Source organism: Schistocerca americana, chromosome 2 (assembly GCF_021461395.2).
Source record: "Schistocerca americana isolate TAMUIC-IGC-003095 chromosome 2, iqSchAmer2.1, whole genome shotgun sequence".
Taxonomy (NCBI): domain Eukaryota; kingdom Metazoa; phylum Arthropoda; class Insecta; order Orthoptera; family Acrididae; genus Schistocerca; species Schistocerca americana.
The window spans coordinates 589,131,549-589,144,341 of NC_060120.1; the positions used below are offsets into that span (position 1 = coordinate 589,131,549).

The following is a 12,793-nucleotide window of genomic DNA, read 5'->3' on the forward strand; positions in this document are numbered from 1 at the left end:
TAAGGTTTCACAAAGTGCGCCGTCTTTGGAACTCCCAGCATGTCTCCTTCATCGACACAGCGTCACAATGGAATTCCCAGCCACACGGCTTGACCGTGCGCTGGGGCTTCCCCCACCATCCGGCTAACTTTCGGCACCACGTGTTTGCTGCTGGGCACCGGCTGGCCGAGCGGCCTGTGCGGCCACGCCAACTCCGACTTTGAATATTTTCGGGGCGTCACCATTCGCCCATTACCTCACAATTCCCCAACGGAGAAAAACGACAAAATCAACACGAAAATGAAATATCTGCTTCTACATAACAAACAAGAAGCGGAAATGTTTGAGTAAAGAAAGTCAACACTACTCTTAGATCAGTGATTTTCCTTATTGGGTGTCATCTTGTAATAGGAAACACCAAAGCTTAAGAACAATAATTCAGGTAATATTTGCACAAAAATAGGACAAAGAAATAAATGAAAATATGTATCTGTCCTACTTTTTTCCACATCTCGATCTGTGTTGAGAAAGTAGTTTATTAACGTTAAGTCCTGGAATATTTTCAGAAATTAGGAACAACAAATACATTGCATTGCTGCGACAGCTTGTATTCTCTGGTTAATTGATAGTGTCATACAACCTATTAAATACATAACACCCGAAACCTTAATATACCACCGGTAGCAGACATATGAAGCACTGTGGTAGAGAAGTAGTGCAGTAACTCAACTCCCCTTAGCTCATCGTATCAATGATATGAGTCAAGTATCTTGATTGGACTAGAATCGTTGTCAAGGACAGCAATGTTTGCCTACTAAGACCTACAGTCAACTTCTCAGTGCTGATGCCTCAGCTACCTTAGTTCTACTCTTAACTCACTGCATTGGAATGAACGTTTCCCCTAGTTGTAAATGTCCGCAGCTCGTGGTCCCGCGGTCGCGTTCTCGCTTCCCGAGCACGGGGTTCCGGGTCCGATTCCGGCGGGGTCAGGGACTTTCACCTGCCGCGAGATGACTGGGTGTTTGTGTTGCCCTCCTCATTTCGTCATCATTCATGAAAGTGGCGGGAGTGGACTGAGTAAAGGCGGGGAATTTGTACGGGCGCTGATAACCGGGCAGTTGAGCACCCCACAAACCAAACATCATCATCATAATCATCATCATCATCGTAGTTGTAAATGTGTCAGATATAACTGACGGTTGAGACAAATCTTGTGTTCAAATTAAGCATGAATTTCTTATTTGATCCTGATAACTTCGGTGCATTTTTTCCCTTTCTCAGCATCTTGTGTTATATGTTTAATAAACATTTCAAAAATTTTGGGATTACTTTTACCTTGAGGCACTGGTTGCTATATCTGATGCTGTGAATAGTAATCAACAGTTTAATTTTTATGCAATGATAGTGTTTGATTTTACCCTTCGCTTGGTTTGGTCGCGTGTCACACATTTTCTTCATACCGAGTACAACAGCAATGAATTTATTAAAAGAAGGTGGCATTTAACACTTTTGCACTGTCGATTTTATTTGTTCACAACAAGTTTCAGCCTTTAGGACATTCTCAAGTGATTTTGTGGTTCTGCGCAAGAAAAGAATATAGTAGAAATGTAGTGATGTGAATCGAACGTACTGGAAATAAATTTATCTGCAAGAGAAAACTATTCCTTACGAACTGATATGATAGCAACTCAAATTTGCGTTTTCTATTCAAAAGCTGTCTTGTTGCTTTGACAGTTTGATATGAACGTAGGCATTCTGGTCATTAAATTCAAAGCTATGCATGGAATAAATGGAATAACAGTTTCAAATAATATGGGTGGATCTTCCGAGTGTATTTGAGGAAAGTAAAAAAAAAAGTAAGAGATAAAACAGTACGGAAAATAAAATGAAATGAAATGATGAGGTAAAATTAAATTTCAGATTTCATCCTTTGTGTAGATGGTTTCTGATTGGTCATTAGCGGAATGTGACAGAAGTTATCGAGGAGTTTTTTGTTCTGAAGATCTAAACTGATGGAAAAAAATTGAAACGCGAAGAAGGAGTCATGCGACATAAATGAAAGTTGGTAGGTGTGTTTCCACATCTGAAAGATGGTGTCTATTCAAATTTAGGGCCAGTCGCATAAGAGCGGCACTAGTGGCGACACTACGAGGGTGCCAGTCATGTTTGTCAGTCACACGCAGTAACGGTGGTGGGTGTTAGTTAGCTTTGCAACTGGGCGTGGTGAGTTAATGTTCGTCAAGAATGCCTTTAAGGTGACAAAGGCACCTTTATCAATACCTCACTGAGTTTGAACGAGGTTCTGTAACAGTACATGTAAAATGGTTGGTCATAAAGCATACTAGTGCACATAGTGCACAGAATCTCATTGGACTATGATACGGCGTAAAGTTGAAGTATACTTTAATTCCTTTTTTGCGTATTGTGTGTCTAGTTTCCTTCTTTTCTGGTATTACGACAGATGGACTTTACACAAAGGCCAGAAACGCGAGCAGCGACTCTGAATGAAACGGGGGAAGCTTTAAAGGGGCAGATAACCGCGTTGTTACAACTACAGAGCAACAGGAGCAAGAGAATGAAACACTATGTAGGAGAATAGTCGTTGGGGACCAATGTCACAGCAGCTAACCTCATAGTGCGATTTTCGGGGAAAGCAACCGAAGATGTATCTATAGTTATTAGTTATGTAAAGGCTGCCGCCAATTTGGAAGATGGTTGGAAGAAACGTCCTTCGATATACCTAGATTAAGGTTAGTGGATGACGTGAAAACGTACGTTATGTACCATTTGATGAACTGTCTAACGGATTAATGCAGCACTATCGGAAGCTGAAAAGGGTAAGGTTCTGTAGGGGAAAACTTAATGGACTATCGCAGAAGTACGGCGAATCAGTGGAATCCTCTGACAGGATTAGGAAACTGGGCTTTCAAACGCAGAATGCGGAGGCCGATAAAGTGGTTCTGCGTGAGCCAGAGCATAGGGCTTTGGATGTGTTTCTGTGAGGTCGTTCTGTCGATGCATCAAGGAGTGCCAGAATGGAGAACGCAGGCGACTTACCTGTTGCCATTAGAATTGCTTCGCAGTTGGAGGAGATCGATATTGATACACAAAGACTGAGCGATCCCGGTGTTTTTTCCTCTGAAATGTTTTATATGTGAGCGCAAGGGTCACATAAGGAAACAATGTCGTCAACACGAATGTTATGAAAGTGGGTCAGAAAGCGTGTGACTGTCAAAAGAAAGCAGCGGAAGAGCAGCTTCCTAAAAATCGGTAGTTAAACGGGGACGGGGGTGCCTCATCCGTCGGACGGCATTCCCAGTAGAACATGAGACTGCGGAAACGTATGTAGAAACGGAGTGTTGTCTGCTAGGCAAAGTAAATGGTGCACAACATAAATTTCTTGCGGACACAGAAGCTCATATGTAATTAGTCAGTCTGGGTCTCTTGGGCAGAAGAAGACTGCAAGAAATCTATTCTCAGTTGCGAATATTGACAATCATCACCAGTATATTGGATTCATAACAGTGAAAATTTGTACCAGAACGGGACTCGAATTTGGATTTCCCACTTATCGCGAGCGGTCGCATAAAATCTTACGCTGTCACAACCAGACCCAAACTTCGGTTTATCGTCAACCACGTGTGTACAACTTGTACTCGTACATTCATTATATATACTAGTATTCCATTGCAGGGGAAACATTTTACCTGAAAGTCCCCTGCCCGGTGTCGGCGGATAAATATGAAATTGAAGTGTCTGTGTTATTCCGAACATGCATGTCTGAAGGAACATGGCATCGTTATTCGAAATAACACAGGCGCCTCAATATCGGAAAGAGACTGCGGTAGCCACAGTATAGGTTAGGCGGAGTGGGTGATACTGAGGTGAAATCAATGGGGACAGAGCTGTACAGTTTAACGTGGAAGTAAGTGTATTCGAGAGAATGTAGAGGTACTTCTACATATTGGTGACAGGTGTTGTGCGATCCTGGGACTCGACTTTCTTGCTAAACGTCACCTAAAAATTGACCTTTTGCAGCGTGTAATTGAAGTTGATAGGAAATTGTTTCCGCTAGCGGCACCAGTCACAAGTGTTACACTGTCGCAAGATTTACCGATCGTGAAGTTGGTACCCAATAAATTGCTGACACAGGCCTAAAGATCAATTCACGTGATACGATACCGTAAGGATGATCTGGATGAACACAGATTCAGACCCACCTAAGGATTTATTATATGTTGTAAGGCCATTGGCAACTGACGAAGAACTGGATCAGTCACACTGTTTTGTACGCAGAAGTATAGCATACGTCAGTGAAGTGGATGAGGATTTTATGTTTCCGGTCAGTCGTGATAATTTTGACAAGGACGAAGTGAGTCTGCCAAAGGGTTTACTAGTTGTTAATTTCGGTTTTTTGGAGGCGTATGACCTGCACTGATCAGTCACAATTAACCCGTCAATGAATCTGCATTATGCGAGGAAATGAAATAGTTACAGGGAAATGCTAAAGAAATAATGGAACCTTTGTTACTGCAGTTCATGGATTCGTTTAATCCGAGGCGTCCGCTACCAGCAACGCCACTCACGCAACACAGAATATCAAAAGGGAATAATGCTCCATTGTACCAGAACCCATATCGAGTTCCGAAGTGTATGTAGCAGATAATAGAAAAATTTATCGACCAGCAGCTAGCTGACGGCGTTATTGAGTATGGTGAAAGTCCATGGGGGGCACCCGTAATTTTTATCCCAAAAAAAGTCACTAGATAGCACTAAAAATACAGATTTCACTGTGACAACCGATATCTCAAAGCTCGAACAATTTCCCATGCGTATTCGATACTCTCGATAACTTGGGCCATGTAACTATTTCTCCACAATGCATGTAAAAAGCGGATATAACCAAATAGAAGTAGCGCCAGAGGATGGACTAGAAACAGCATTCTCTGTCCCGTGGCAGGGGGGGGGGGGAGATGAGGGGGAGAGGGGAGGGGGAGGGTGGTTGGGGAGGGGAGGAGAGGGGGCGGGTGCTGTCTCACCACCGCAGCCCACCCGGTTCTCTCCTGACGGACGTAGAAGTCTGGGAGTGGACCTCCATAACAGGAACGTATTGAAAACAGTGACAAGAAGAAAAGACAGGATGATAGGACATGTGTTAAGACGTCAGGGAATTACCTCGAGAATGAGATTTTCACTCTGCAGCGGAGTGTGCGCTGATATGAAACTTCCTGGTAGATTAAAACTGTGTGCCGGACCGAAACTCGAACTCGGGACCTTTGCCTTTCGCGGGCACGTGCTCTACCAACTGAGCTACCCAAGCACGACTCACGCCCCGTCCTCACAACTTTACTTCTGCCAGTATCTCGTCTCCTACCTTCCAAACTTTACAGAAGCTCTCCTGCGAACTCTGCAGAACTAGCACTCCTGATAGAAAGGATATTGCGGAGACATGGCTTAATCTGCCAGGAAGTTTCATATCAGCAGACACTCCGCTGCAGAGTGAAAATCTCATTCTGGAAACATCCCCCAGGCTGTGGCTAAGCCATGTCTCCGCAATATCCTTTCTTTCGGGAGTGCTAATTCTGCAGGGTTCGCAGGAGAGCTTCTGTAAAGTTTGGAAGGTAGGAGACGAGATACTGACAGAAGTAAAGCTGTGAGGACGGGGCGTGAGTCGCGCTTCGGTAACTCAGTTGGTAAAGCACTTGCCCGCGAAAGGCAAAGGTCCCGAGTTCGAGTCTCTGTCCGGCACACAGTGTTAATCTGCCAGGAAGTTTCAGAGAATTACGTCCATGGTGCTACAGGAAGATGCAGAGGGTAAAAACTGTAGGAGAAGACAGACATTTGAATGTATCCAACAGATAATTGAGGATGTACGATAGAAGCGCTTCTCTGAGAGGAACAGGTTGTCTCAGGAGAGGAATTGCTTTCAGGCTGCATCAAACTAATCAGAAGACTGGAAGAAAAGGTCCTACGGATGTACTGTTAGCAATCAGCTATGATACTGATGTACTCAGTCAAGTTGATTTTAGTATCCGGCAGCAAACCCGAAGAGATTTGCAAGACTTATTACACCGGGAAAGCTTACAAAGTCACAGCGGTCAACTTCGTAGACCGATATCATCTACCAAATATCCGTCAATGAACCTGCCACGCATAAGACCGAGCCTATGTGATCATTCCATTACGTATCCCTACAAATCTTTATGCCCATCTGTTTATAGGATCTGACTAACTTCAATCGAGATGTTGTCGTAGGATGCTACGTCTTTTCTATTCTGTTTTGCTTTGTTTTGTGAACTGCACAGTTTTACCTTGATGAACTTTTAAAGCGAGTCGCCAAACTTTGAACCACTTTCATGTCTTATCAAGATCTGAGTGAATATTTGTGCAGTTATTTTCAGACAGTGCATCATTATACGAAAAGTGTAAGGTTGGTACTGATATTGCCTGGCAGGTCATTGATATACAACAAGAACAAACAGTAAACATCCGAGATAATATTGTGTGTCCTCCCAACCAAAAAATCCTGTCCAGTCACAAATTTCGTTTTATATCCCATATGATCGTACTTTTATTACTTAGTTTTAGTGGTGGGTCAAATGATTTTCAGAAGGCAAGAAATACTGCATCCCCATGATCCACGACTTGACGATGCGAAGTGACTTTGATTCTGTGTGACCGTTGCCTTCAGATTTCATAATGGGTGGCAGCTCAGAATTTGTTTCACAATTCTACAATAGATGATTGTCAAAAATATTGGTGATTGTTTCTTGGATCACTTCTACAGCCCTTCTCGCCGGTCGTTGTGATCTATGCTTTCTTCCAACTATTGGGCACAGTTATTTTGTTCCATGAATGTGCGGTGTATAATATGGTTAAAAGAAGGGCTGTTTTAACGTGGCTATCCTCAAGGACATCTAATATATTTGTTATCATTAAATACAGTATATTTCCATCGTGAGTGGGCTTCCGAACTATTGTTGTAGATATTTTTCAGATAAAGGATTTAGAATTTTTTTATAGTATGTCTTGTCACGGCTATTGCGTATAAAACTGAAATTGTCCCCGTCAGTTGTTAGATGGTTACATTCTCCTCCAATGATGACAGTTTGGTGGGGGAACAAACGTATTAGCATACTGAGATTTTCTCCCAATTTTTGGTTACATCTGGGAGTTAGAGTGGTGTTCGACAGAAGGGACCTCTTATACGTTTTCCCTATCCCTGATACTAAGTTCTGAGCTTAAGATCTCGTATGCGGTTTAATTTTCGATCTTGCAGGATTTGAGTTTCTTGTCTACCGCAACAAACGCGTCGCCTCGATTTCCCATTCTCGTATTTCTTTGATGTAGATTTAGATTTCCACAAAAAATTTCGTTGCTGTCAACTTTGTGTTTTAACCAGTTTGCCGTACTCAGTATTATGTGAGCTCGTCTGCGCTTTAAGAATGCTTCAAAGTTTTCGGGTTTGGTGTAAATACTTCGGCAGCTGATCACGTGTAGAGAACAGTTTGTGGGAGGGGGCATTTTTTGGCTTTTACATTAATATTCCAGGGACTCCTGCGCCTATCGTTATCTGGACTACACGGAGTTTCGCCTAGTTTAAAAAGAATAAAAAAGAAGCTTTCGTGCATCCGACACATGGCCATTTATTTGGTTAGCAGTGTCTGACGTGTATTGCACAGCAGCCAAGTTTAGAGGGACCTTACAGATTTTAACCCTGTGGTGCAAATCCAGTAAGTCGCATCCTAGCTAGTTGCTGGTTCAAGCCTTCCACTCGACGCAGAATCAGAGGGTCACGATCATTTCTCATAAAAATGTCGCAGATTGTGAACCTCGATGAAATGCAGTGAGCCACGCTTATCTCCTCAACCTTCTCTGTCAGTCACTGAAAGGGTTCAAATTTGACTTCGGAGTTGGGGCAACAAGAATTGTTTGTTCCAATGAGCTCCATGTTTACCCTGTTCACTCTACTCTTGCAGCCTTTTCAACAGGTTTAATGGGGCCTGCATTGAGTGCACGGGGTGATCCTTGCCATTCCTTGCTGTCAAAGGATGACACCACCAATAATATGGTCTGACACTCATAGAAAATTACAAGCACGCACCGGACGCAGCGTGCAGCAATGATAAAGAAAAGATTTTGTCTAAAAGTGTTTTCCACAATATAAGATGTCAAAACATCGAAATACATAAGTTGAAAGTCTCTGCTAGCAGACAGTCACACTCCTCCATATACACTGAAGGGCCAAAGAAACTTGTGTGGGCATTCGTATTCAGATACAGAGATATGTAAACAGGTATAATACGTCGCTGCGGTCGGCAACAAGCGTCTGGCGCAGTTGTTAGATCGGTTACTGCTGCTACAATGGCAGGTTATCAAGATTTAAGTGATTTTGAACATTATGTTATAGTCGAGGATTTTCCCGTATGACCATTTTACGAGTGTACCGTGAATATCAGGAATCCGGTAAAACATCAAATCTCCGAAATCGCTGCGGCCGGAAAAAGTTCCTATAAGAACAGGGACCAACAACGACTGAAGAGAATCGTTCAGCGTGACAGAAGTGCAACCCTTCCGCAAATTTCTGCAGATTTCAATGTTGGGCCGTCAAAAGGTGTCACCATGCGAACCATTCAACGAAACATCATCGATATGGGCTTTCGGAGCCGCAGGCCCACTCGTGTACCCTTGATGACTGCACGACTCAAAGCTTTACGCCTTGCTTGGGCCCTTGGACAACGACATTGGACTGTTGACAACTAGAAACATGTTGCCTGGTCGGACGAGCCTCGTTTCAAATTGCATCGAGCGAATGTACGTCTTATGGGTATGGAGACAACTTCAAGAATCCATGGACCCTGCTTGTCAGCAGGGGACTGTTCAGGCTGGTAGAGGCTCTGTAATTGTGTGGGGCGTGTGCAGTTGGAGTGACACGGGATCCCTGGTACGTCTACATACGACTCTGACGGGTGACACGTACGTAAGCATCCTGTCTAATCACCTGCATCCATTCACGTCCGTTATGCATTCTGACGGAGTTTGGCAATTCCAGCAGGACAATGCGACACCCCACACGTCCAGAATTGCTAGAGAGTGGCTCCGGGAACTCTCTTCTGAGTTTAAACACTTCCGCTGGCCACCAAACTGTACAGACATGAACATTATTGCGCATATTTGGAATGTCTTGCAACGTGCTGTTCAGAAGAGATCTTCACCCCCTCGTAGTCTTGCACATTTGTGGACAGCCCTGCAGGATGGATGGTGTCCATTCTCTCCAGCGCTATTTCCGATATTAGTCGAGTCCATTCTATGTCGTGTTGTGGAACTTCTGCATGCTCGCGGGGGCCCTGCACAACATTAAGCAAGTGTACCAGTTTCATTGCTTCTTCAGTGTATGATTTATACAATAGTGATTATAAATTCTTCATGTGTAACGTATGTCTGCGTGGTTTTGGGCTCTTTGCTTTCTGAATAGCATTCGTTAGACATGTTAAGACTTGCTTCATTCGTTAGACATGTTACGTCTTGCTTGAATGTGTGAATCTTTGAGATGGTCTATGCTATTAAATCCACTAACAAAAGTAATAAACTGCGTCCGCAAAATTCTTGCGACCGCAAGACCCGAAATTACTGTTTCTGTTATCAGATAGTCTGGAGATTGAAACCATAGTTGAATTTAAGTGTATTATTGAAATCATGACTCTCTTCAGTAATAAACTGAACAGTTTGTGAAAAAGTACAAGAACAAAGACACACAATTACAATAAATGAAAAGCACCAGTTAGCTTTTGTTCTACAATATTACTTTTATTGTTAACCAGTTTTCGGCTTACAAGGCCATCTTGAGACATTTACTGAGAAGATGGCCTTGTAAGCCGAAAACCGGTTAACAATAAAAGTAATATTGTAGAACAAAAGCTAACTGGTGCTTTTCATTTATTATACTGTTGTTCTACCAAGAACCGACGGAAGATTCTGGTAACACACAATTACCGTTATTCTATTTTATAATTAGCTGCTTGTCATTTGTGTGGGATTAATGTAGTGTCGAATACTATTTATCCTTACTCTGTCATGCGTACTGTGCGTTACTTAGAATAATATTCGTTCCAGTATTGTAGTTTAGCTACGTGTAGGGAATTTCGGGGTGAAAATGTGTTTCTTTGACAATTATCTTTTGTGAGTTAGGACAAAATACAGATAATTAAAATCCGACTTGCGATGTATTAACTGCTCTTAGTTTGAACATTTTTCCAAGTAATGAGGTGAATGTACTTGTAATTTATGAAATGTGCTACAGAGTCAAAATCTACAATTTTACGTACTCGTTTTGGGAAGCCTGGAAATTTGTCAGACGTTTGTCAGTTCCCCGAGGAGATTTTTAATTGTGTTGTGTAGATGAGGCTACATACTGAGTGTTTATAAATACACAGTGCCCTGCGGTGTTTAAAGTGCAGCTTGTGGATTATAACCTGATCTAGAAACCAATTCGTGACGTTATATTACATTTCAGCCTCCAGTTGCATAAGCAACGAAACCTTACCTAGGTTTCGGCTGTAATAATGTAACCTTGTTCAGAAATATCAAAATATAAAATTAAAATTAAAACATGCCAGATATTGTCCTTATCAAACTTAAAATGTTAGTACTACAGTACATTGTCATAAGACTGCGTCACTTCTACTAATCTACTAGATTAGTAGAATCTACTAGATTAGTAGAAGTGACGTGATCTTATGACTGTGTACGTAGTACTAACATTTTAAGTTTGATAAGGACAATATCTGGCATGTTTTAATTTTAGATTAGTAGAATCTACCAGATTAGTAGAAGTGACGCGGTCTTATGACTATGTACTGTAGTACTAACATTTTAAGTCTGATAAGGCCAATATATGCCATGTTTTAATTTTAATTTTATATTGTGACATTTTTGAAGAAGTCTACATCATTATAGCCGAAACCTAGGTAAAGTTTCTTTGCTTATGTTACTGGAGGCTGAAATTTAATATAATTACATTTTACAATTGCTGACTCTGCTGCACCACGCCAAAAATATTCAATTCGTGAGACTCCGTGTTTCCACGTTATAAGAACAATTATGTAACCTGATGTATTTCACTCTGCACCACTTGCTGAATCATCAAGATTTACTTTTATTCTGATAGTTATTTCATTTGTAAGAAACTCACTAATCTGATGACTGTGTTCGAAAATCCTTTAATTTAGGTGACGAACTACACTCTCATCATCGCTGGTTGGTGGTAGAGGACCTAGGTTTCGTCTCTGATGATGTGCAAGAAATGGCCACAGAAGTTGGTCATATGCATCGTCCTAGGATATTTCAATTCAGGGGTCAGGTACTTTGTGAAACTGGAGAACATCATATACAGTACGGTGTGCTGAAACACATTTTTACTGTCATTCACTGTCTCTCGGAAATTTTTTTACCACTCTGCCTTCCATAACAGCAGTGTCTTCTGAGTCACACGATACACCCGACACGACACATGTGCAAACTCGTGAATCCATTCGTATATTTATTGCTGAGGCAAATATGCCTCATGATACTGAACCTTGAACATGTGGTGAAATTCATTAGGTTGACAAATCGTGTAATATGGAGACCAATCCATGGGAAAAGTTTCTAAAGAAAGAACACGTGCGTCTCTGCTGACATCAGCTTAGATGAACTGTTTTCCAGTTGAAGTGTAGTAATTTCAAAATTTGTGCAGTTCACAAGAAAAAAAAGATGTGTCAGTATCAATTGACTTGAGTCAAGCATTGCGATTTCTCAGAGAATTAATTACATTGCTTCAAATGTATATACATTTCTGGACGGAATCTGAAAATAAACACGTACATACGCTTTGTCAGCTCATGGTAAATTGATTAAATGCATTCTATTGCCATAGTTTGATACAGAAAATACCCTGTAGCATTTAGATTAATACTAGTTAGCACAGTTATTAATACGTAAGTAAACCCATATGTCGTGTACTGGGATACTAAAACTATGTACATTGCATTGTTGGTAGCTCGTTGCTCCCAGTGAAATATGTTTCAGCCATCAGTAGACAGCACGTGGGCTGCCACAAAGCGTTGATTAGCTACAGGTTGCCACAATAGATGTAAATACTTGATCCCATATTTTACCGTCCTGATGTAATAGAAAAATTTACTCGTGGTATGTCACACAGTTTGTCAGCAATATTTTTTTGTCACGTGTGTGCTTAAATGTCTCCAAGCAGTTAAGGATAGTGTCTTGCACAGCACAAAATAGATTTTCATTTACACATCTTCGAAAAAAAGTCAAATAGCTTCAGCTATACAATAAAGGTATAAAACTAACTTCTCAATCACATATCACTGCTTTTGGGACTTTCAGTCAACAACCACAATAAAAATGAATTATCACTGTTATCCCGATTTGTACACTGCCTCATATTCTGATTTAAGTTTTTCCATTACACATTTTCCTGAGTTTCGATGTCTGGCTGAGTCAGGAATCGACGGATTCTCAGAACAGTTTCTCAGATATAATATCAGCGCACGCCACAAGTTCCGTGTGCAGTTGTTGCAGTGTTCACAGGCCTGTGTAGCCGCAGCTCACTGAACGTCCACACAGAACACTGATCAAGGGAGGATTTCCAGCTGCGTGTGCCGGTTGATCCAGTCGAGGTAGGCGGCCACCATGGTGAAGCCAGAGGTGGCGCCCTCGCAGGTGGTGGTGCCCTGTATGAAGCTGGCGACGCCCACCAGCGTGTAGTTCCCAGTGGACTCGGCGCGCTGCATCGGACTCCCGAAGTCACCCT

At 42.0% G+C, this 12,793-nt stretch overlaps 1 protein-coding gene across 1 annotated transcript in view; it reads right to left on the minus strand.

Annotated features, from left to right (window-relative positions):
• Nucleotides 1-12,614: 12,614 nt before the first annotated feature.
• Nucleotides 12,615-12,793, minus strand: part of LOC124594211 (collagenase-like) — a 51,912-nt gene continuing 51,733 nt past the window's right edge. The window contains exon 8 of the mRNA XM_047132571.1: nucleotides 12,615-12,791. Within this exon, the coding sequence (XP_046988527.1) occupies nucleotides 12,615-12,791 (177 nt within the window). The remainder of the gene's footprint in view (nucleotides 12,792-12,793) is intronic.